The following is a 25806-nucleotide window of genomic DNA, read 5'->3' on the forward strand; positions in this document are numbered from 1 at the left end:
TCGCACGAGTATTGCGCCGACCTTTCAAGGTCTCTCTACCCTAGCTTATGCAATGGATGGAGACAGGAATACCGTGTGTTTTGGGGCTTTTCATCCCCATCATTCCGATTTCGATTTTTTAAAGTAAACACTTATTTGGTGACTCCACCAGAACGAACTCTAGTTGAAGCCACAAAAAAGGATAAATAGACTCCGCCTCCTCCGAAGCGGGCTATGGTGCGGTGGTTTAGGCATGGTGCGGTGGTTTAGGCATGGTGCTAGAGGATAACTTTCCTTCTAAAGACATAAGCTGTCTGCTGCGAGTTCTACTGTTAAGTTAATATTTATTAGTCTCGCTCAGAACTGGACATATGGCATCTATTAAAGAAAGTTTTACCTCATGCTCTCTTTTTTAGTCCCTATTGTTTCACTTTTTTATTATCTTGCATATCCCGCACGAATGTGCTTTCTGCTGGAGGAGCTTGTTGAATTTCCTTCTTAACGGATCACGTAACGTCTAACTCCTCGGCTGTACGCCGAGGTAGGTGCGCCTGAGAGCCATATCACCCTGGAGGCCTTTGCCGTTATAGTTACCTTCCCCCTTCTATCTTGGACTCTCCTTATACGTCCTTCCCTCACTGCTCTAAAGTATTTGGTAATGAAGTTGCAGTTTAATAATAAGATGGAGGATCAAAGGTTTGTGAAAATATTGCCATCATGACCTTGAAGAATAGAAGAAGATCATAGAAATTCAATTTGAATTCCTTCAAAGTTCCAAACTTGTAGCAAACATTGTTTTTTTTATATCAATTCCTTGTCGATCAACATCAATGATCCTGGATGAAAGTGATAAGTTTCAGGTTGGAGACTCTATATAATTGCCATTTTTTTTAGCATCAGTCTTTCACTTATGCTAGTAATTCTTTTAGTCCCTGACTTTTCCAACAACGATCTTCTGAAGAGTAATATTTAAATTGGATATTGTAAATCGGAAAATTTTCCCCCTATTTCCGCTACCGATTTTTCACTTTAATATGGTTTTTATTTCCAAATTATTTTGTAAAATCCATCACACTAGGCCTAGTAACTTCTTCAAGGTTCAGGCCCATTTCAAATCATAGTAAAAGAGAAAAGTGGGGGTAGACTTATAGACCTAGTGAATTCTGATGAACGGCGTCCGCTTGGAAGGGACTGATACAGGTTTTACTTTTACTTTAGGCTTCAGTAGGAGTTGAAATTGAATTGAAGGGCGAATTAGATTCAATTAATTAAATTAAAATATCATTCAATAGTCTTAAGTCTAAAAAAAGAATAAGGGCAACGGCCCATAGGATTTTGGGCGAGCTAATGTTAAAAAACTTTTGTTCGCTGCTGCGGTGTTTCTACATGCGTATTCTACGTGGCTTGGATCTCCATCGTTTTGTTGAAAAAAGAGGCAATAAATCTCAAGAATCTACGAGTTGAGGTCATTTTGTGTTTCGCTCCATAATGCTAAAGATAGGCAAAATAGGCCGATTAAACCTCGGAGTAGACTGTCTTCCCCCACCTGAAATGACTTGAAAGTCGGAACATATCTAAACTCTAAATCAATAATAATTCTGGGAAAGTTTCGTTTTGTAACTGCAAAGGGACACCGAGAAAAACGTCCCAGAAATCTGGCCTAATTCCAGCTCTTTTAGACCAAACGCCTGTAGAAATGTTTAACACGCACGGCACCAATGTATTGCGGATGAAGCGAAATCAAGGGGCTGCCCAAAGATCATATATATAGCTATATAGGCTGGGTTGTATAGTCTTTGTTTTCCCCCCATTAATAGTAGGTAAAAAATAACTACGAGTAATAATACCAACAATGTTCCCAGAAGTGATATTTAACACGTAGGCAATATTATCATTAGACTTTTTATCATGGACATACTAAATATTGTGTACACTATAAGCATTGAATTTACATTATTTACAAGTTTAGGAATGAGTAAAATCCTTTTTTTATATATATTAAACCATATTAGGTAAGAGTTCCAAGTCAGTTGCGTTTATCTCAGATTAAGCGTGGCATTTCCACCATGATTTGGTTTTGTCAGCAACTAAGAGAAGAGCACTTGGATGTTTGTTGGAAAGCGGTACTATAAATTAACTACTACACGGGTATATACATAACATCTTGATGAATTATATATTTTAACATCACAAAAATAGCACTAATACTGTGCTTTGTCGCCACCGTTCAAGGCTAAACAAAAAACTATTTAGGTTTTTTGTTTAGTCTATGTTGTGTTCCCCAGAGTTAGTGGATCAAATATACCTAAGAGACATAATACCAATTAATAAAAACTGTCATTGTAGACAAAGACGGGAAAGTGTAAAAGATAAGGTTTGAAAATGAACTGCCTGAAGTAACAGATATTAAAATTTTCACTTTTGAAGACATCATTATAAAACATCAATTATTTTAAAAAATTCTTATCTTACTTTTTTCACCAAAATTACTTCGGGAAAGTATTTTAAAAAGGAACATGCGCGTTATTTTGAAAATACTACGGCTTTAAATTTTATTTTTTATCAAAAATTTAAAATTAGGTAGAAAATTCGAACCTATAACGAGAGAAAATCGTTGAGAGCTTATAAAATATAAACCGTATTAAAACTTTACAAAAAGTATTCTTAAATTGTAAAGCTTTCAAAGTATTAAATATTAACGTGCTGTGTTGCTCTCAAAGATCACGATCAATCTACAGATCTTTTCGACACTAATAACTAAATCACAAAGAAAAGGCCTATATTATTTTCCGCTTCGCAATATTTTCTATTTTAAAATATAAAAATTTAAACTCTTCAAGAGAAATCTTTTCAGATATCCAAGCATTTGAATCTCCTAGAATCAAATGTTAGTTGAAAGTAAAACCAGTACCAAGATAGTATCCCTTAAACCCTTCTAGGTGACAACTACTATTGAGGACCAAATACTTGGGTAAATATTGCTGAAAAATATTTTGCGAAAATGAAATTTTGGTGAAAAAAAGTAAGATAAGAATTTTTTAAAATAATTGATGTTTTATAATGATGTCTTCAAAAGTGAAAATTTTAATATCTGTTACTTCAGGCAGTTCATTTTCAAACCTTATCTTTTACACTTTCCAGTCTTTGTCTACAATGACAGTTTTTATTAATATCTGTCACTTCAGTCTTCATATTAATTAAAATTGTTTAGAAAATATGGGAGAAAAAGTCTTAGGGCGTTGCGCGTTCATCGGTAATCTAGCTTAATTACCAGTCGTCGGTAATGCGACTAAATCACCGGTCGTCGGTAGTGCGACTAAATCACCGGTCGTCGGTAATCTAGCTTAATCACCGGTCGTCGGTAATCTAGCTTAATCACCGGTCGTCGGTAATCTAGCTTAATCACCGGTCGTCGGTAATCTAGCTTAATCACCGGTCGTCGGTAATCTAGCTTAATCACCGGTCGTCGGTAATCTAGCTTAATCACCGGTCGTCGGTAATCTAGCTTAATCACCGGTCGTCGGTAATCTAGCTTAATCACCGGTCGTCGGTAATCTAGCTTAATTACCGGTCGTCGGTAATCTAGCTTAATTACCGGTCGTCGGTAATCTAGCTTAATTACCGGTCGTCGGTAATCTAGCTTAATTACCGGTCGTCGGTAATCTAGCTTAATTACCGGTCGTCGGTAATCTAGCTTAATTACCGGTCGTCGGTAATCTAGCTTAATCACCGGTCGTCGGTAATCTAGCTTAATTACCGGTCGTCGGTAATCTAGCTTAATTACCGGTCGTCGGTAATCTAGCTTAATTACGGGTCGTCGATAATCTAGCTTAATTACCGGTCGTCGGTAATCTAGCTTAATTACCGGTCGTCGGTAATCTAGCTTATTTACCAGTCGTCGGTAACCCTTAATTGGTAATCTAGATTAATTACCCTTAATTGGTAATCTAGATTAATTACCCTTTATTGGTAATCTAGATTAATTACCCTTAATTGGTAATCTAGATTAATTACCCTTAATTGGTTATCTAGATTAATTACCCTTAATTGGTAATCTAGATTAATTACCCTTAATTGGTAATCTAGATTAATTACCCCTTAATTGGTAATCTAGATTAATTACCCTTAATTGGTTATCTAGATTAATTACCCTTAATTGGTAATCTAGATTAATTACCCTTAATTGGTAATCTAGATTAATTACCCCTTAATTGGTAATCTAGATTAATTACCCTTAATTGATAATCTAGATTAATTACCCTTAATTGGTAATCTAAATTAATTACCCTTAATTGATAATCTAGATTAATTACCCTTAATTGGTAATCTAAATTAATTACCCTTAATTGATAATCTAGATTAATTACCCTTAATTGATAATATTAATTACCCTTAATTGATAATATTAATTACCCTTAATTGGTAATCTAGATTAATTACCCTTAATTGGTTATTTAATTAGTAACCCTTAATTCGTTATCTAGTTTAGTAACCCTTAATTCGTTATCTAGTTTAATAACCTCTAATTGGTAGTCTAGTTTAATTACCTCTAATTGATAATTTATTTTAAGAACGTTTAATTGGTAAACTACTTTAATTACTTAAATTCGTAATCTAGCTTATTTATCTTTAATTGGGAGTCTAGTTTAATTATCTCTTATTGATAATCCAGAATAATTAGCAGGGAAAAGTTAAAATGTTTATTAAGCTAGTCTGAATTTGCCTATATCCGCGACAATTTAGACCCGTGTGTTTTGAAGGCGTCGCTGTAGCGGCCGCGTCAACATCACTGCAGCAATATTAAAGCCGTCTTATCTCACTATCGATAGGCCATTCCAACCAAAAGGCATTAAGAAGAAACAATCGGATTATTATGAGGCAACTATACGTTAAAAAAGGCCAACATTGGTCTCGCTGATATTTCCTAATAAAACAGGGGATAAATGCTAAAATATCGCAGATTGGGGTAGTTTTTAAAATTTAAGTTAAACATACTTAAAATTAATTTTTCTTAATAACAAGAAAAATGATCCTAGATTATAGTTTAAAGTTTAATTTAAGACCGTTCCCAAAACTAACCAACGTATAGTTTTCCTAAATCACGAATAACCGATTTGTTTTTTTCGAAAAATTTCCCATGTTATTTCTATGGGAAATATTTCTGTTTTGCATCAAAAGGTGTGATTAATTTTATGGAAATGAAAACCACCCTTAGCAACTTTATTTTTTATAAAATAAACTAATTTATGGATCTCTTTGAAATTTTAACCACAAATTAAGGGCCCGAATTGTAGTTCTGTGGAATTTTTTCGAATGAATTAATACAAAACAAAAAAAACTACATCCAAACAAAAAACCCTCCTTATACATTAAAAGCAGTATGAAGTCTTATCTAAGAGAGCTACCGCTCTCTCAGAATAAGATTGCTGTAGTAGATTTATTCTTAAATCTAATAATACTTTTCAATTGATTTACACAAACATGATCATAGATAAAAGCAATTACAATACAAATATGCTATTTTAAACTATGTTAGGTAGGGTTTCTAAGGCGGTAGCGTCATCGCAAACTGCACGTAACTTGGACTGGTACCAGCTGCCCCTTTCTTCGTGGCGTCGATAGCCGAGGTACCAAATTACGCTGCTAATGTGAGCACACGTGCCGAGGGTCAAGTAGCCGCCCTTGCAGGTGCAGTACCATTCTTTTATAGAGTCTACGAATAAACCATTGGGGACGTATTGAATAAAAGCCTGATGGGTGGTTGAACTTGAAAATTGACTGGCCACCCGAACACGGATGAGGTCAACGTGCACTCGACAAACCTCAACGGTGAACGAACCAGAATTTTCAACTGTCAAAGCTACGTACGACGCAGCTCGCCTGGTTTTGAATTCACTCATAACGATGTCTTTCACGTCTGTTTCACTTTGTACCGGAAAGTCATCTAAGTTCAATTCGTCTAGCTTATGCCATTGCGATGGCCTGCGAAGAATTCCGCTTTCAACCAATGGATTTAGAGGGTGTTCAACCTTTTCAGACGCCACCATTTTATCCACAGCTTCTTCCCAATTACCGTTGTGGTGTAGCTCTGGATGGTAAGCATTTATGAGAGCCGCGGCTAGGTGAAGCAATTCCGTTATGTATGGAATAATGTGGACGTGAATACGATTTTGGAAAATGTTGAAGATGGTTTGCAAATGTCCGTTCCTTGCTTCGACAGGCCATCTCAGGTATGTAACTTTCCGGGAACGGTTTACTTCATTTGTGCTTACTTGTTTTTCTCCTTTTCGCAAAAACGACGGCATTTGTAACGACACTCCTAGTTCCGAAAGCATGTTGTTAGAGTCACGAAAACCACGGTCGGCGAGAACTACATCATTGGCTTTGAAAAACGATTTGAGAGTCGCTCTAGTTTGTAAGGCGTGGTTTAGAATACGGGCATCATTGTTGCGTCCGTTGGAAAAGTATGGGCCAATAATGTCTATAATATAACCTGTTGTGGTGACGAGGACCATTGGTTTGAATATGTGCTGACCTTTGTGAACACAAAAGGACTTGTGAAGAACAGTATAATCCTGCGATTGACCAACTCGAATGTATGTACCATCAACAATAGTTGTCAGACAATCTGGTGTATTGTTGGCGAAGAGTCTAACCGCAGAGGCCGACTGATGATTGGTTATTAAATCTTCTCGTGGAATGTGGTTGAGCCCGAAACGTTGAGGAACAAACCGATCTGTTAGCGCTGCAATGACCTTTAGGATTATGTTCATACACGTTCTTTTATTAATTTGGAACAGTACTGACAACATCGTGTTCGATAAACCCATTCTCATCTTTGCAAGTAACAGTACTAATGCGGTCTTTGATGAACAGGTGTGGATTACCCCTATGCTGTCTTCTATTGTAGAGTGCAATGCAAGGAACTGTTTTTGAGATAGCGAGGTAAGGACTTTACAGTCATGGTCACATGTCACTAGGTTTTCATAGCAACGCCTCTTCGCTGTGCGAACATTCTCGGCAAGACTTTTAAGTAGGCATCCTATTTCATTGGACGTAAACAATCCCGACTCACTATTCGCGGTGAGACCTCCAATAACTTCATCGGGAAGCTCGCCGTCAACCAAATGCGTAGAACAAATTCTGCTATCTGTCTTGACAAAGATAGACGAGTTCAACCACACAGCATTACGGACACTTTCCGTAACTCTAGTGCGTGCTTTCGATCCACAAACAAAGCACTTATGGCTTCCCAGTGTGAGACACTTAATATTCACCTCAATAGACATTACCGACGGTCTAGGACCTGTCACTGGTGCTGGTTCGGGTTCGGAATCAGACTCCCCAGATGCTTCATTACTACTTGCAGATGGCGAAATTCTTGGAACTTCCTGTACTGTGCTAAGCATTTCATGCAAGCTCTACTCTTATTTGCAACTAGAAGAAGAGCAGGTAGATGTTTGTTGAAACGCTGTACAATAAAGAAATTAACTACTTGACGGGTATTCTAGGAGAGCGGTCGCTCTCTTAGATAAGACTTGATACTGCCTGTAATGCTAAAGGAGGATTCTTTGATTGGCCGTAACTTTTTTCGTATTGTGTTTGCTGCTTTGAAATTTTGCCAGTGAACTAAAATTTGGGCCCTAATTTTGTGGTTAAAATTTCAAAGAGATCCAACTAATAGTTAATTCTATAAAGAAAAAGGTTGTTAAGGGTGGTTTTAGAATCCATAAAATTAATCCGACATTTGGTGAAAGATACTATATTGTTCCATAGAGATAACATGGGATTTTTTTGAAAAATGACCTTAATTGGGATCGTGTATAAAGAAAACTATTCATTCGTTACGTTTGGGAACCATCTTAAATGAAAGATAACAGTCCATAGATGTGCCTTTGCTTAGTTTCATTAAGATAAATTAAGTTTAAGTATTGATTTTTATCATTATTAACACATACCTTGACTTACGTTGTTTTGGGGATTGGAATTACGGCCTTTTACCACTGTTAGAGACACGCATTTTAGCCCTAATTTTTTATATTGGACTTACGGCGTTTTTGTCGTGATTCACGCCGATAGAGGGATATTAAGCAAGAAAAACATGGCGTTTGAGCTCTTGTAGGTGCTTTGCCCGGGTTCTTGTGGGTACTTGTGGATGCTTGTAGGTACTTGTGGGTTCTTGTGGGTACTTGTGGGTACTTGTAGGTACTTGTGGGTGCTTGTAGGTACTTGTGGGTTCTTGTGGGTTCTTGTGGGTACTTGTGGGTACTTGTAGGTACTTGTGGGTTCTAGTGGGTAATTGTGGGTTCTTGTGGGTTCTTGTGGGTGCTTGTAGGTGCTTGTGGATACTTGTAGGTGCTTGTGGGTCCTTGTAGGTACTTGTGGGTGCTTGTAGGTACTTGTGGGTACTTGTGGGTGCTTGTGGGTGCTTGTAGGTACTTGTGGGTACTTGTGGGTGATTGTAGGTACTTGTGGGTGCTTGTAGGTACTTGTGGGTACTTGTAGGTACTTGTGGGTGCTTGTAGGTACTTGTGTGTGCTTGTAAGTACTTGTGGGTACTTGTAGGTACTTGTGGGTACTTGTAGGTACTTGTGGGTGCTTGTAAGTACTTGTGGGTGCTTGTAGGTACTTGTGGGTGCTTGTGGGTGCTTTTAGGTACTTGTGGGTGCTTGTGGGTACTTGTAGGTACTTGTAGGTACTTGTGGGTGCTTGTGGGTACTTGTGGGTAGTTGTAGGTAATTGTGGGTACTTGTGGGTACTTGTAGGTACTTGTGGGTACTTGTGGGTGCTTGTAGGTACTTGTGGGTGCTTGTAGGTACTTGTGGGTACTTGTAGGTACTTAAGGGTACTTGTAGGTACTTGTGGGTACTTGTAGGTACTTAAGGGTACTTGTAGGTACTTGTGGGTACTTGTAGGTACTTGTGGGTACTTGTGGGTGCTTGTAGGTACTTGTGGGTGCTTGCAAGTACTTGTGGGTGCTTGTGGGTGCTTGTAGGTACTTGTGGGTACTTGTAGGTACTTAAGGGTGCTTGTAGGTACTTGTGGGTACTTGTAGGTACTTAAGGGTACTTGTAGGTACTTGTGGGTACTTGTAGGTACTTGTGGGTACTTGTGGGTGCTTGTAGGTACTTGTGGGTGCTTGTAAGTACTTGTGGGTGCTTGTGGGTGCTTGTAGGTACTTGTGGGTGCTTGTGGGTGCTTGTAGGTACTTGTGGGTACTTGTGGGTGCTTGTAGGTACTTTTGGGTACTTGTGGGTGCTTGTAAGTACTTGAGGGTACTTGTGGGTGCTTGTAAGTACTTGTGGGTACTTGTGGGTGCTTGTAGGTACTTGTAGGTACTTGTGGGTGCTTGTAGGTACTTGTGGGTACTTGTAGGTACTTGTGGGTGCTTGTAGGTACTTGTAGGTACTTGTGGGTACTTGTAGGTACTTGTGGGTACTTGTAGGTGCTTGTGGGTGCTTGTAGGTACTTGTGGGTACTTGTGGGTACTTGTAGGTACTTGTGGGTGCTTGTAGGTACTTGTGGGTGCTTGTGATTACTTGTGGGTACTTGTAGGTACTTGTGGGTACTTGACCCGGGTGCTTGTCCCGGGTACTTGTGGGTGCTTGTAGGTTCTTGTGGGTACTTGACCCGGGTGCTTGTCCCGGGTACTTGTGGGTGCTTGTAGGTACTTATGGGTACTTGTAGGTGCTTGTAGGTACTTGTGGGTGGGCGTCTCGCGTTTCAGTAAATGATTGGTAGGAATTGTATTATGTTAATTACAATAAGAATACAAACTTTTATTGATTTACGCTTTTTTTTTTAAGTATCATTATAAATAAATGTCTGATTGAGCTAAAGTTATGGTCCCCTTTATATATGTTTCTGCTTAGTGCAGATTTTGAAAATGTAAAACAGTTTCTTAAAATTCTTAATTAAAATGAAGACTGAAGGAACAGATATTAACCAAAAATGTCTTGATTAGAATCAAGACCTAAAAGTATCGATAAGACTGAGGGTATCACTTGTCTGAAGGATCAGATATTAATTTTTCTTTTTAATTGAAACTTATATGCATGCTTAAGAAAAAACAACGTTCCATTACCGTTTTCCGTTCAAATAAATTATTTTACTGGTAATCAATTTCAAAAATTTACTTATCTCGGCTTTTCGACCACAATTCCATTCCCCGAAAACATTTTATCATTACATTAATTACTTTTGGGAGATAACGTGTCAAAAAAACCTATAAAACAATAAAAAAAACTGTAATAGCGGTCTGTTTAGCCATGACAACAACCTTTTGAAAGTTACAAGGACTATATAACCCTTTAGAGACTAACAGGACCTGAGCAAACTGTAGCTTAACCTGCTACTAGTACGACCAGGGAGAATTGATGTAAACTTGAGTTGAAATTTCATCATGTGCGACCTGCGGCCCAGAAATTCTCCCTTAGTCCCAGTGTGTGTAGAACATAATTTTTTCGCTGTTATCTGCCAAAATCAATCTTTCTAGGTAGTGGCGCCTCCTCACTTGAATTTTTCACGATATATTAAGGTTTGAACGAACAAAATTCTAGATTACTATTCTCACTACCATGTCCCTCTGCTACCTTGAAGCAAACTTTCCTCTCTTTTTGCTGCTCATTACCGGTGCCATTCTCTTGAATTTCTGTTCGTTATAACTACTATGATGAGTTTATTTCTTTCAAACCAAAATATAAAAAATTGATTCTTTTTCCTTTTGTGCTACTTAGAATTTACAAATGTATATAACGTTGTGCCGTGCCATATCAAATAGTCTCTAACCATTGTTAGAAACTAGAGAGAGAAATTGGGCAGTAACACTGATCATGCCCTGAACTATGCCATTGGTTTTAGAATAATAAAAATGTTCCACTGGGAAGCGTGCCGGTCACGAATGGGGATGTAACGTCTATAGGAACCTTTTAAAACGCAAAACCATACACGTACTCTCCCAAAAGTAATTAATGTAATGATAAAATGTTTTCGGGGAATGGAATTGTGGTCGAAAAGCCGAGATAAGTAAATTTTTGAAATTGATTACCAGTAAAATAATTTATTTGAACGGAAAACGGTAATGGAACGTTGTTTTTTCTTAAGCATGCATATAAGTTTCAATTAAAAAGAAAAATTAATATCTGATCCTTCAGACAAGTGATACCCTCAGTCTTATCGATACTTTTAGGTCTTGATTCTAATCAAGACATTTTTGGTTAATTTACATAACGACTTGATGAATTGGATATTTTATGATTACAGGAATAGCACTTATCCTGTGCCATTAATGCTTCCCTCGTATTCGCCGAATTCCATTGTTGGGTGTGTTTTTTATATTTAAACGCCACAAATAGGTAAACTATTAGGTCAAACGTTTCTTAATTACCAAATAGTTTAACAGTTTTGTGTGCAACACAACCACTTTCAACAAAAATAGTCGATGAAGGTGTGCTTTATTTGGATAGGTTCTAAGTGCGATAGTATTGTCTACATTGCACCAAAAAACTGTTAAGCTATTTGATAAATAAGAAAGGGTTGTCTAAATATATTGCCCTTTTTGTGGCGTTTAATTATAAAAAACACACCCAACACATATATTTTATGTGAATACGAGAGACACAACAGTCTGATAACGGTGGCGACAATGCACAGTATTAGTGCTATTTTTGTGATGTTAAAATATATAATTCATCAAGATGTTATGTATATACCCGTGTAGTAGTTAATTTATAGTACCGCTTTCCAACAAACATCCAAGTGCTCTTCTCTTAGTTGCTGACAAAACCAAATCATGGTGGAAATGCCACGCTTAATCTGAGATAAACGCAACTGACTTGGAACTCTTACCTAATATGGTTTAATATATATAAAAAAAGGATTTTACTCATTCCTAAACTTGTAAATAATGTAAATTCAATGCTTATAGTGTACACAATATTTAGTATGTCCATGATAAAAAGTCTAATGATAATATTGCATACGTGTTAAATATCACTTCTGGGAACATTGTTGGTATTATTACTCTTAGTTATTTTTTACCTACTATTAATGGGGGGAAAACAAAGACTATACAACCCAGCCTATATAGCTATATATATGATCTTTGGGCAGCCCCTTGATTTTGCTTCATCCGCAATACATTGGTGCCGTGAGTGTTAAACATTTCTACAGGCGTTTGGTCTAAAAGAGCTGGAATTAGGCCAGATTTCTGGGACGTTTTTCTCGGTGTCCCTTTGCAGTTACAAAACGAAACTTTCCCAGAATTATTATTCTATGAGAGCGATAGCTCTCTTAGATAAGACCTCATACCGACTTCAATGTATAAGGATGGTTTTTTGATTGGTTATAACTTTTTTTGTATCGTATTAACTGCTTTGAAAAAATTCCACAGAACTACAATTCGGGCCCTCAATATGTGGTTAAAATTTCAAAAAGATCCACTCATTAGTTTATTTTATAAAAAATAAAGTTGCTAAGGGTGGTTTTCATTTGCATAAATTTGTCAGTGTTTTTGGTGAAAAAGTTAAATTTTCCCATAGAAATAACATGGAGTTTTTTTTCAAATTTAGCCATTTTGTGGCCACCTTTTTGACATGAAATATTCGTTTGTTACGTTTGGGAACGGTTTTATATCAAAATTTAAACCTTTTTCTAGGACCATTTTTAAGGTTTTTGAGAAAAATTAATTTTAAGTATGTTTAATTTTAAATTTTAAAAACTACCCCAATCTGCGATATTTTAGCATTTATACACTGTTTTATTAGGAAATATCAGCGAGACCAATGTTGGCCTTTTTTAACGTATAGTTGCCTCATAATAATCCGATTGTTTCTTCTTAATGCCTTTTGGTTGGAATGGCCTATCGATAGTGAAATAAGACGGCTTTAATATTGCTGCAGTGACGTTGACGCGGCCGCTACAGCGACGCCATCAAAACACACGGGTCTAAATTGTCGCGGATATAGTCAAATTCAAACTAGCTTAATGGACATTTTAACTTTTCCCTGCTAATTATTCTGGATTACCAATAAAAGATAATTAAACTAGACTCCCAATTAAAGATAAATAAACTAGATTACGAATTTAAATAATTAAAGTACTTTACCAATTAAACGTTCTTAAAATAAATTATCAATTAGAGTTAATTAAACTAGACTACCAATTAGAGGTTATTAAACTAGATTACCAATTAAGGGTTACTAATTAAATTACCAATTAAGGGTTACTAATTAAATTACCAATTAAGGGTTACTAATTAAATTACCAATTAAGGGTAATTAATCTAGATTATCAATTAAGGGTAATTAATCTAGATTATCAATTAAGGGTAATTAATGTAGATTATCAATTAAGGATAATTAATCTAGATTATCAATTAAGGGTAATTAATCTAGATTACCAATTAAGGGTAACTAATCTAGATTACCAATTAAGGGTAACTAATCTAGATTACCAATTAAGGGCAACTAATCTAGATTACCAATTAAGGGCAATTAATTTAGATTACCAATTAAGGGTAATTAATCTAGATTACCAATTAAGGGTAATTAAACTAGATTACCGACGACCGGTAATTAAACCAGATTACCGACGACCGGTAATTAAGCTAGATTACCGACGACCGGTAATTAAGCTAGATTACCGACGACCGGTAATTAAGCTAGATTACCGACGACCGGTAATTAAGCTAGATTACCGACGACCGGTAATTAAGCTAAATTACCGACGACCGGTAATTAAGCTAGATTACCGACGACCGGTAATTAAGCTAGATTACCGACGACCGGTAATTAAGCTAAATTACCGACGACCGGTAATTAAGCTAGATTACCGACGACCGGTAATTAAACTAGATTACCGACGACCGGTAATTAAGCTAGATTACCGACGACCGGTAATTAAGCTAGATTAGCGACGACCGGTAATTAAGCTAGATTACCGACGACCGGTAATTAAGCTAGATTACCGACGACCGGTAATTAAGCTAGATTACCGACGACCGGTAATTAAGCTAGATTAACGATGACCGGTAATTAAGCTAGATTACCGACGACCGGTAATTAAGCTAGATTACCGACGACCGGTAATTAAGCTAGATTACCGACGACCGGTAATTAAGCTAGATTACCGACGACCGGTAATTAAGCTAGATTACCGACGACCGGTAATTAAGCTAGATTACCGACGACCGGTAATTAAGCTAGATTAACGACGACCGGAAATTAAGCTAGATTGCCGACGACCGGTAATTAAGCTAGATTACCGACGACCGGTAATTAAGCTAGATTAACGATGACCGGTAATTAAGCTAGATTACCGACGACCGGTAATTAAGCTAGATTACCGACGACCGGTAATTAAGCTAGATTACCGACGACCGGTAATTAAGCTAGATTACCGACGACCGGTAATTAAGCTAGATTACCGACGACCGGTAATTAAGCTAGATTACCGACGACCGGTAATTAAGCTAGATTACCGACGACCGGTAATTAAGCTAGATTAACGACGACCGGAAATTAAGCTAGATTACCGACGACCGGTAATTAAGCTAGATTACCGACGACCGGTAATTAAGCTAGATTACCGACGACCGGTAATTAAGCTAGATTAACGACGACCGGAAATTAAGCTAGATTACCGACGACCGGTAATTAAGCTAGATTACCGACGACCGGTAATTACCGATGGACGCGCAACGCCCTAAGACTTTTTCTCCCATATTTTCTAAACAATTTTAATTAATATGAAGACTGAAGTGACAGATATTAATAAAAACTGTCATTGTAGACAAAGACTGGAAAGTGTAAAAGATAAGGTTTGAAAATGAACTGCCTGAAGTAACAGATATTAAAATTTTCACTTTTGAAGACATCATTATAAAACATCAATTATTTAAAAAAATTCTTATCTTACTTTTTTTCACCAAAATTACTTCGGGAAAGTATTTTAAAAAGGAACATGCGCGTTATTTTAAAAATACTACGGCTTTACATTTTATTTTTTATCAAAAATTTAAAATTAGGTAGAAAATTGACCCTATAACGTGAGAAAATCGTTGAGAGCTTACAAAATATAAACCGTATTAAAACTTTACAAAACGTATTCTTAAATTGTAAAGCTTTCAAAGTATTAAATATTAACGTGCTGTGTTGCTCTCAAAGATCACGATTAATCTACAGATCTTTTCGACACTAATAACTAAATCACAAAGAAAAGGCCTATATTATTTTCCGCTTCGCAATATTTTCAATTTTAAAATATAAAAATATAAACTCTTCAAGAGAAATCTTTTCAGATATCCAAGCATTTGAATCTCCTAGAATCAAATATTAGTTGAAAGTAAAACCAGTACCAAGCTAGTATCCCTTAAACCCTTCTAGGTGACAACTACTATTGAGGACAAAATACTTGGTAAATATTGCTGAAAAATATTTTGGGAAAATGAAATTTTGGTGAAAAAAAGTAAGATAAGAATTTTTTAAAATAATTGATGTTTTATAATGATGTCTTCAAAAGTGAAAATTTTAATATCTGTTACTTCAGGCAGTTCATTTTCAAACCTTATCTTTTACACTTTCCAGTCTTTGTCTACAATGACAGTTTTTATTAATTGATTTAGAGTTTAGATATGTTCCGACTTTCAAGTCATTTCAGGTGGGGGAAGACAGTCTACTCCGAGGTTTAATCGGCCTATTTTGCCTATCTTTAGCATTATGGAGCGAAACATAAAATGACCTCAACTCGTAGATTCTTGAGATTTATTGCCTCTTTTTTCAACAAGACGATGGAGATCCAAGCCACGTAGAATACGCATGTAGAAACACCGCAGCAGCGAACAAAAGTTTTTTAACATTAGCTCGCCCAAAATCCTATGGGCCGTTGCCCTTATTCTTTAAATCAATAAAAAAAATTGAAAGTCCAATGATTAAAAGCCAACTAAGAATGGGTTGGCAGGTTCTCCCCAGTGACGGTTTTAACCGGTTAAAACCGTCCAGGGAAAAACCTATTTTCCCCAGTGGCAAACTGGTATTAAACCTTTCCTTTCCAAGAAAAAACAAGATATGCCCCAAGGCATATTAACGCTTTTTGCAGTGTTATATTGTCTTTAACAAAACCCGAAATTAGGGATATTCACACCGGTAACGTCAACGATTCCCGCTACCAATAAGCAAAGGCGTGGAAAAGTATGGGAAAAATATCGATAGCTTAACAACAATCCGTAGTGGCGCAGACGTAAAGTATCCGCATCCCACACCGCTAACGTCAGTTCATATCCCGCTACCTCCGAAAGTCAGCATTTTCTCGTCGAAAATATGATCGAATTTAGTATAGATGTCGCTAGTGCGGTGGAGAATCAAATTCCGGCGAGCTCTGCCGCGTAATTTAAATTTACGAAAATGTACGCGAACGCGAAACAGCCAGCCGCCCTGCTAGCCAGCCAGCCAGTCAGCCTGGCTGCTTCCAGGGGTGTCCGTATAAAGCTTTTGCTTTACGCAAAAAGCTTGAAAAAGAAAGACACAGGCGTGTTTAATAGTTTTAGACGGTTAGTTTTGGAATATTATTTTTTACTATGAAAGAATAAAGTAGCGCCATGGAAAATATTTTTTAATTATAATTAAAATTAACTGCCCCGAAATTGTTTAATTTTAAACTAACCCTCAAAATAGTTAATAGTTATAGGATACGCCAGAGATATAGGATGTATCATATCTGTGTTGTGTGAGTCTTGAAAGATTTTCCTACCTTAAAGGGTTTTGACCGGTTAAAACTAGTTTTTCCCACGGTCCTGGGAAAACCCAGCCCATACTGAGAAACATTTCTACTTTCACATTAGGCGTCAGTGGTAGTTGAAATTGAATCGTTAGCGAATTAGATTCAATTAATTAAATTGAAATATTATTCTGTAGCTTAAAGTCTAAAAAATCATTTTATATCAATTAAAAATATTGAAAATTCAATGATTCAAAGCCAATTTCATGGTTTTTTATTTTAATGGCTTGCGGAAGTTTTTCCGGAAAATTGAAGACCCTAATTTAAATTAAAATGAATCTTTTTCGTAGTTTCTATAGTAAGGCAATTCTTTACCAACCCGAAAGAGAATTAATTTGAAGCACACGGAACGTAATCCCCGGCTTAAGTATTGACTTTAGAAATATCCCGGAAGAAAAAGTACGGCGACAAAAATGAGAGACGCAGAGGAACGAGACGAAAGAATTCGGCTCAACCCAAGACTTTTGAAGCATTCCGAGAACCAGATTGGCCGCACACCTCCAATTCCAGCGAAAAAATTCTTTATACACGAGAATTGCATTAGTCTTCAAAGAAAAAAATCGAAGCCATGGGAAAAAATGAGCAAAGCAAAAAATATCCTCTTTTAGAACTTTCAATGAATGTTGGGAGGAAAAAAGCGGTTATTCTTGACGTACATCTTTCATACGATTGGACGTTTTAAAAGGTTTTCCCACTGATGCGGCAAAGAATTTTTGTTCCATTTCTTACCTTTAATCTCTACCCTCCCCCTCCAAAATATTGGCTCAAGAGTGTTTATATACTTACGACATCATTTGGTTCATAAGGATTTAGGTCTTAAAAACTTCAAAAACTTTTAATAAAACTTTAATAGTCCATAGGTGTTTAAGATAAAATGAACCATTTTTGGAAAGCTTCACGACAAAATTTTCTTGGTTTTGAATCATTACTGCTAAAATCCTTTATTAATAATTCGTAAATATCAGTGGACAATTAATTATTAGCTTTTAATTAACAAATCTTACCCCTGGAAGGCAAGCAAGGCAACAAGTCAATTGCTTCTAGAAAGTTAGCCTTGCTGAACCAAATAGGATGTGCTCCACTAGGGTTTGTTAAATAAGTTCTAATAGTTTGAAAATTATTAGGCATAGGTGTCGATCTAGAATTTTTAGCAGTAATAAAATTTAAGCTGGAATCTGTTCTTTAAACATTTTTGAATGAATTGGTTTCCTGTGGGGTGGCGTAGTGGTTAGCGCTTTCGCCTCGCAGCAAGAGGATCCCAGGTTCGATCCCGGACTGTGGCACCGGGTGAAAATCTGGGAACAAATCCTTCTGTCTAGAGATGTGAATTATCGTAATTTTTAAAAATGGTAATTTACTGGGTAAATTACCGAAAAATTACCGGTAAATTACCTATTAAAATTTTGAAATTACAAAAATTAGCGTAATTTATGGTATTTTATGTTTTAATAGGCTTATTACCGCGGTAATTTTGTAATTTACCGTTAAATTACCATTCTAAAATTACGGTAAGATATAAATCGGTAATTTACGTGGTATTTGGTAAATTACCGGTAATTTACGGACGGTAAATTACCGACTCACATCTCTAGTAGGGTTTGCAAGTTCCCTCACCGCTTGTTAAAAGGAGTTTTCCTCCGAGGTCTAACCCGGTTTCTCCTTTCCATCAAAACTTCCATAGGTTAACGGTAATAGTTAGTATAGAGCTAAGTGGCATAAGGGCTAGCCTAGAGTCCGACGCCGCCAAAAAGTTGTCGGCGGCGGCGTTTGCACAGTTTAGGCATATTGGCGACGGCGCGCCGGCGGCGCGCCGTTCTACAAGCCGGCGGCGGCGTTACATACAAGTTTAATGGCGGTGGCGGCGTTAGAGGCGTGAAAGTTCACAACGAGTGATTAATGTCGTATGTAGTTCTCAGTTGTGATGTGGTGGTGTTCACAAGATCAGTCCATGTTCGAAAATACTGGTTGAAATCTGTTGAAATTTTAATGAGGTTTGGAAAATAATGTTTGGTATTTTTGTGCGAACTTTAAAATGTTTTTCTTTCCAAGCTTTTTGTAAGAACATTAAAACGAAAATTAATCATGGCTTAGTCTCAAACAGTTTAAATTTGTTTCCTTCAGTTTCACTGGTTCGAATCTCTTGAAATTTTAGTGAGAGGCATATTGAAAGATTTTAAATTATCGTACAAAATTTCATAGTTTTGAAACGAATAGTTCTTTTCCTAAAATTTTCCTAAGCGACTAAATAGGTTGTAGGATTATGCATAAACAAAAGTTTAATGAATTTTGTGAAGAGAATTGTTCGTTTGAAAACTTTGAAACTTTGCATCATAATTTGAAACCCTGCAATATGCCTCTCACTAAAATTTGATGTGATCAAGTAAAACGGAAGAAACTTTTAAACCGTTCGAAAACCAAGCCCTTTAATTAGGGCTAATTTTCGTTGTAATATTTATAAAAAAAACTATAAAAGGAAATGTTTGGAAAATTTCCAAAAACCAGCAAACGTTGTTTTGCACATCTCTTTAAAATTTCAAGAGATTTGAACCAGTAGTTTCAAAATTCTGGCTAAATAACAGTGTTCCTCCCATAGCCGACCATGCTAAAAATGGCTCCTTCGATTTCGAGCGATAAAGCCCAAAATTACCAACACGCGCTTTTACACAGGAAAAACATTGGCGTGTAAAGCCAAAGAGTGATCGAGTGGGCTGTGGTTGTAGCAAGGAAGGCAAAAATGAGAACCAGTCAAGGCTAGGAGTCTAGATCCGTGGAGTACAAATTAATAATGACTAGAATTTTTAAACTGATCCCTCTTCACTTTTCTTAAAAGTTCTCAATTAATAAACTGGTCCCAAGGACCAGTAACCCCTGGATTTAGAATAAAATAACTGGTCGGAGCAATTAATAAACTGGTTTTGGACCTGTGCTATTTCCAAGACTGGTTGGCACGCCGGCGTACGCCGGTGATATTTCGGCGGCGCGCTGTTTAAAAGTACGTACGGCGGCGGCGGGGCTAAAAACTAGAAATGTGGCGGCGCGCCGGCGTACTATCGGCGGCGTCGGACTCTGGGCTAGCCACCACCCCTCTGTGCATTGTAAAGTACGCGCTAAGTGCAACAAACCGCAAGTACAGTAGGACATCTTAAAAGGGATAGAAAATTGGAACCCTATCTAGACCTTGTTGTAAATGCTATACGGATTAATACCCAAAAGACAAAAACCCCCGGTCAAAATCCCCCATTTTTGAAAACGTACGAAATCCCCTCTCTCTCAAGACAAAATCCCCGGCCATAATCCCCCGACATAGTGAAAATAATAGGTTTAGTGGGTAAGGCATTGGACAGCGGAGCGAAGGATGCTGGGTTCGAATCCCCGAAGGTACGTAGATATTATTAAAACGGCGGGGTACACGGCAGGCTTATTTAAATTAATTAAACTAATTTGAGCGACGTAAAAATTTATTAGACCTCGATTTTATGTTTTGGAAGGTATATAAAATATGTTTACGAAGAGAAAAAGAGTATTACATAATTCGTTCCCCTAGATTGCATTATACATTTTCAATATGTCAAGCACAGTTGGGTAAATCATTTCGTAGGCATTTTGTCCCAATACAAAGTCGTAATGACTGTACTCGGCTTCTTTGGGAACTACCAGATCTTTAATTATTGTTTTTATATTATTTCTGAGATAATCGATGTCCATCTGATTAGCCAGATTATCAATGGCGCTACTTAGAAGGGCAACAGGAACAGTTATCTTACTGACGTCGAACGGAGTTGGATATGTCGTCCCGTAAACTTCAATGTTGTGTTCGCCAAAATCATAACCTTGAAATCTATCATCTCGAATCATCTGAGAAAAAGATTTGAAGACTTACTGTAATAAACGTTATTGTTTTTAATATGGGTTTCTCCCATTCAACTCTTCAAACTGCACATTTATCTTAACAGATATCTAATGTGAAAGCGACTCACTGATAACTATATCTCTTAACCTTTCGTCTTGGGATATGGCAGCCAAGTAACTAAAACCACAGAGGATATACAGTAGAGGTGTCTAGTACTGTTTTTTAGTCTCAATCTAAATCTCAATGTTATCTCATTTTTTACCAAAACCATTGTAGCTAATTTTTAATATTCACGTAATAGGCCAAAACTAGACCAATTTAATTCTTATCATAACTATAAAAGCCAATAATTTTGTATCAGTCTAGTCAGTCGATGTTGGTGTTCAGGTGGCAAAGCTTGCGCCTATTTTTGATTTAAATAAATGTTAAAGTTTTAATTTACTAGTTGATTTCGTGAATTTCGCGTCTGCACACGAACATAATTTTTGGTCCGTCGAGCCGGATATACAAGTCGGGTAACCTTACAAGTTATCTAACAAGACCCAGTATCCGTATACCGTGGGAAGCAGCGAATATCGTTCTCGTTTATCGACATGGATGACTACTTGAACAGACGACGAATCCTCAAGGGAAGAATTACAAGAATCGAAAACATAGTAGCAAGCCATTCCAACACACCATTGACGCCGGTGGCAACAACACTGTACAAAGGAAAGGCGGACGCATTAACCGAAGAATTGGACAACGTGCATGACCAGATCATTCAGAGGTGTCCTCCAGAAGATATTGATAGCCATGAAGCCGAATATAATCAACCTGCCACACGCATGGATACCATAATTATATTCTTGAACACTGCACTCATTAGCCAAGCACCATCTATCAGTAGCTCAGTTCAACCACCAACTCAGCCAAGTTCGGACATCAGACTGCCAAGGTTGGAGTTACCGAATTTTGGAGGCAACTACACGGATTGGATTCCATTCCACGATCTATTCACAGCAACGGTGCGCAATAACGGATCATTATCCGGAGCACAGAAACTTCAGTACTTGAAAACAACGCTTCGCGACGAAGCAGCATTACTCATTCAATCATTTCCAGTGACGGATGGAAATTACGCGGAAGCATGGGATATACTCGTCAACCGGTACCACAATCCCAGAGAAATTGTCAAAGGTCATATCAAACGCTTATTCAACCAGCCTAGCGTCAAGGATGATTCTTCAACAACATTGAGACGATTGATCGATACAACAGCAGAATGCATAAGATCCCTGAAGGTACTTCAAGAACCTGTACATCACTGGGACGCTATCCTACTTTACCTCATTAGCGAAAAGCTTGACGTCGAGTCCCGACGACAATGGGAATTGTCTTTAACGGGCATCACTAGACCTAAGTTCGAAGAATTAACTACTTTCTTAGAACAACGAGCACGAGCACTAGCGGCATCTCAGTCATTAACTCCTGCAAGAACCAAGTTATTCGCATTTGGCAAGAAGAGTACAGCAACTCATCATGGCGTTGTAGGAGACAGTGCTTGTCCCATTTGCAAGGAGTCACACCCGGTTTTCAAATGCCCAGAGTTACTTCAGTCGTCAATTGAAGAACGTTGGAACAAGGTCAAAAAACTCTCCCTTTGCTTCAATTGCTTGAAGAGCGACCACGTACTGAACAATTGCAAGTCGGGAAGTTGTCGGAAGTGCAAGTTTAAACATAACACACTTCTACATCAAGATTCCTCTTGTAAAGGATCACATCAAGATCAGTCAGGAAGTAGCGTTGTCTCTCATGTGTCACGTCGGGTCCTCAAGACTTCTCAAATCATTTTACCAACTGTAATCATTCAAGTTCAAGGGTCAAATGGTCAAAACTGGTCACTTCGCGCACTCTTGGATTCCGGATCTCAAGCCAGCTTTATATCAGAACATATCAGTCAGAAGTTACAACTGCGAAGAACATACCAACGTACTACTATAGGTGGTATCGGCGCTTCTGGACTCAGCCAGTCTCATGGAGGCGCTATGGTAACGATTCTCTCTAAGTTGGATCCAGCCTTCAACGTTACGACTCAAGTACTCATTCTGCGACAAGTTACGAACAATCTACCAAACTTCGCTGTCCATCCACATGAATGGAACCATCTCACGGGATTGAAGTTAGCGGATCCTACGTTCCATAGTCCAGGCCCCATCGACATCTTGTTGGGCGCCGATGTTTTCGTTGAGCTGGTACTAGATGGTAAGGTACTCGGGAAAGAGGGAAGCCCTGGAGCCTTCAATACGGTCTTTGGATGGGCCATAACAGGAACCCTGGGCAAGCAACCTGTGATCACCAGCCAACCTAACATCCAGGTCAATCACTGTCAAATCCAGGAGCAATTATCCAAATTTTGGGAACTGGAGGAGATACAGCCAGAAGCAGTAATGTCATCACTAGAAAAACAATCCGAAAAGCTGTTCCATGATACCCACCGCAGAGATCATGCAGGAAGATATATAGTCACTCTCCCGATCAACGCCAAGGCAGGGAAGCTTGGTAATTCACGAAACATGGCATTACGTCGGTTGCAATACATGGCATTACGTCGGTTGCAATACATGGAAAGACGGTTGGAAACTAAGCCTGAACAGTATGAGAGCTATCGGAAATTCATGAACGAGTACATCCAGTTGAACCATATGGAGCTAATACCGGTAAACAAACGTCAAGAAGAGAACTGCTACTATTTGCCCCATCATGCGGTTTTCAAGGCCTCCAGTACGACAACTAAAATCAGAGTTGTTTTCGACGGGTCCGCGAAAACAACCAGCGGAAAATCTCTTAACGATATACTGATGGTCGGTCCCAAGCTACAAGACGACTTAGTCAATCTACTAATTCGGTTTCGAAGTCATTCCATAGCATTGACTGCAGATATTGAGAAGATGTACCGGCAAATCTTGGTAGAACCAAATGATGCAAATCAATATCAACGCATCCTTTGGAGATCACAGAAGAATGAACCAGTTCAAGACTATTATCTTCGCACGGTGACCTATGGAACAGCAGCAGCGCCTTACCTAGCCACAAGAGTACTAAAACAGTTATCAATCGACATCAAGACTAGGTATCCGATGGCCTCACAAGCCTTGGCTGAGGATTTTTACATGGACGATCTGGTCTCTGGGTGCGATGATGCTAAGTCAGCACTGATCCTTCAAACCCAACTAATTCAAGCCACGACTGAAGCTGGATTACCGTTACGAAAATGGTCTTCGAACGATTCAACTCTAACAAAAGATCTTCCGCCCGCATTACTTATGTAAAGTGTATACTCCTCTACTGTATGTTCTCTGTGCTAAATCTTTCTTCAAGCTACAAAGCCCAAGTTATCTAAATATATGGGAATTTTGTGGTAGTAGTTAATGGAACAGTGGCCGGCATTTGGATAGGATAATATCTGTTTGTTTTATCTTTATCCATAGTTTGAAATTATCCACGGGAAGTCTATGATTAATGCAATGTAATCACGAATAATTATCCGATTATTATTCATGAATAACTGATTAACCAAAATTCTGTGGATTATCTTGTCCAAACGCCGACCACTAGGAACAGATGAGAGACATTTTTGCTATACCGGCTTTTCAGAGGGGTTAGGAACTGGCACGATTAACTTATACTAACTGTATTTAGGTACGCGGCCATTTCCTCGAACAGATTTATCTCATCTTTAAGTGATGAATTATTTTATTCGTCGTGCAAGGTTATAATATTTTTCAATAAAAGTTCCAATGAAAATGGGTCTCTGTGTCGTCGGCAAGGATGCAATTAATCAAATTGAAGTCAGGGATTAAACTGGTTCTGTTCAGATGGAGACGAAGGGTGGTTTTGGGTAGGTAAAGTGGTATTCGTCACTTATAGGTTAGAATCGCCTACTAATTCGTTATTCCCTCATACATTAGCTTACAGATGTGCGCCACACCTGTGATGGTTGGCATGTTCTTCCTCACATGTGACATTCCGTTTATTACCCCTCTAGGCATAATTGTTAAATCGAATGGAATTGAAAATTGTAACAAAGCCTTACCTGGGCATAATGTGCTAGAAGATAACTTGATAAAAATGTTGGAAACTCTTCCAAAACCACCGGGATTAATGACTGTAAGAAAATTATTTGGTTTGCACTTTTTCTCGCCGAATAAGTTGATCCTTCTTACCGCGTTTACGTTTTTAGAACCGAAACTTAATAGTATGGACAGCGTCGTTTGACAGACTACGGCATTAACGGCACTAATTTTGCAGATATCCGACGTTACTTCGTTAATAATACTCAGTCCAGGCAGAATTTTACCCATTGTTCCTAGGACTGCGCTCAAAACCTAAAAACTGAAATTAGTTAATCTGATTTGTATTTTCTTCTGGTAAACTTACGGTAAAGGCATTTGCTGCTTGATATGCATCGGTTAGGACATTAGATACGTGGGTCACCTTGGCTGTAGGTGCCATTGCCACCAATACTTTCACCTGATTTAAATTAAATATCGAATGAGATGTACGCGAGGAAAACTGTGATAAAAACACATGATCTTGTTTAACCAAATAGTTCTTTCGATTAATAAAACATAAACGAAATATTTCACTATTTCTTTCATGTTAAAAATTGGATGAATCTGAGATCAACTTAACTTGACTTTGAATCAACATATTTTGGTTGCATAATATTATCTCGATCGAAATACTTTTGATTTAAGTCAGTTTTATCAAAATTGATTAAATTAAATTTGATCTAACTCAATTTTTCACCCATTTGCATTTATAAGGCAAAAAATAAATATAAATGCGTTCCCAACATACTATTCCGCATAATAATCTTGAAAAATGAAACTAAATTCAAACGTAAGTCGTCAAATTCAAATGGCCCCGTAGCTCCATTACACAAGACCTCGTGGCAACGTTAATGTACAGTACAAGAATGGTCTTTTGATTGGATGAAAATTTTACGTTTTGTGTTTACTGTTGTGAAAAAACTCCACTGAAATATATTCTAAACCCCTAATGTGCAAATAAAATTTTAAGGAGATCCTACCGATAGTTTATTTTATAAAAAAAACTTAGGCTTTCATTTCCTTAATTTTCGTAATTTTTTGTGAAAAATTGGAAATTTTCCCATGAAGAAATAGAAAATTAAAGCCTCATATTTAGATTTGGAGCCAATT

General features: G+C 37.6%; 3 protein-coding genes across 3 annotated transcripts; 1 reads left to right on the forward strand and 2 right to left on the reverse strand.

The window, feature by feature from the left end:
- Nucleotides 1-5501: 5501 nt before the first annotated feature.
- On the reverse strand, nucleotides 5502-7388 carry LOC149627450 (uncharacterized). The gene has a single exon (XM_089851685.1). The coding sequence runs from the start codon at nucleotides 7386-7388 to the stop codon at nucleotides 5502-5504; it is 1887 nt and encodes a 628-aa protein (XP_089707811.1).
- Nucleotides 7389-20292: 12904 nt separating this feature from the next.
- Nucleotides 20293-20873, reverse strand: LOC149627451 (tear acid lipase-like protein). Its single transcript, XM_089851686.1, has 2 exons — nucleotides 20865-20873; nucleotides 20293-20607 (listed from the first exon to the last, which is right to left on the reverse strand). Exons 1-2 carry the CDS (start codon nucleotides 20871-20873, stop codon nucleotides 20293-20295), a joined length of 324 nt encoding a protein of 107 aa, XP_089707812.1.
- A 322-nt stretch (nucleotides 20874-21195) lies between these two features.
- Nucleotides 21196-23913, forward strand: LOC149627452 (uncharacterized). The gene has a single exon (XM_089851687.1). The coding sequence runs from the start codon at nucleotides 21196-21198 to the stop codon at nucleotides 23911-23913; it is 2718 nt and encodes a 905-aa protein (XP_089707813.1).
- The last annotated feature ends 1893 nt before the right edge of the window (nucleotides 23914-25806 follow it).

Source organism: Phalangium opilio, unplaced genomic scaffold, assembly GCF_054372755.1.
Source record: "Phalangium opilio isolate 3A_F unplaced genomic scaffold, DU_Popi_V2 ptg000105l_1, whole genome shotgun sequence".
Lineage (NCBI taxonomy): Eukaryota > Metazoa > Arthropoda > Arachnida > Opiliones > Phalangiidae > Phalangium > Phalangium opilio.

Excerpts from the sequence above, each read along its gene's own strand:
- LOC149627450 (XM_089851685.1), bottom strand. The coding sequence starts at position 7,388 with ATGCTTAGCACAGTACAGGAAGTTCCAAGAATTTCGCCATCTGCAAGT.
- LOC149627452 (XM_089851687.1), top strand. The coding sequence starts at position 21,196 with ATGGATGACTACTTGAACAGACGACGAATCCTCAAGGGAAGAATTACA.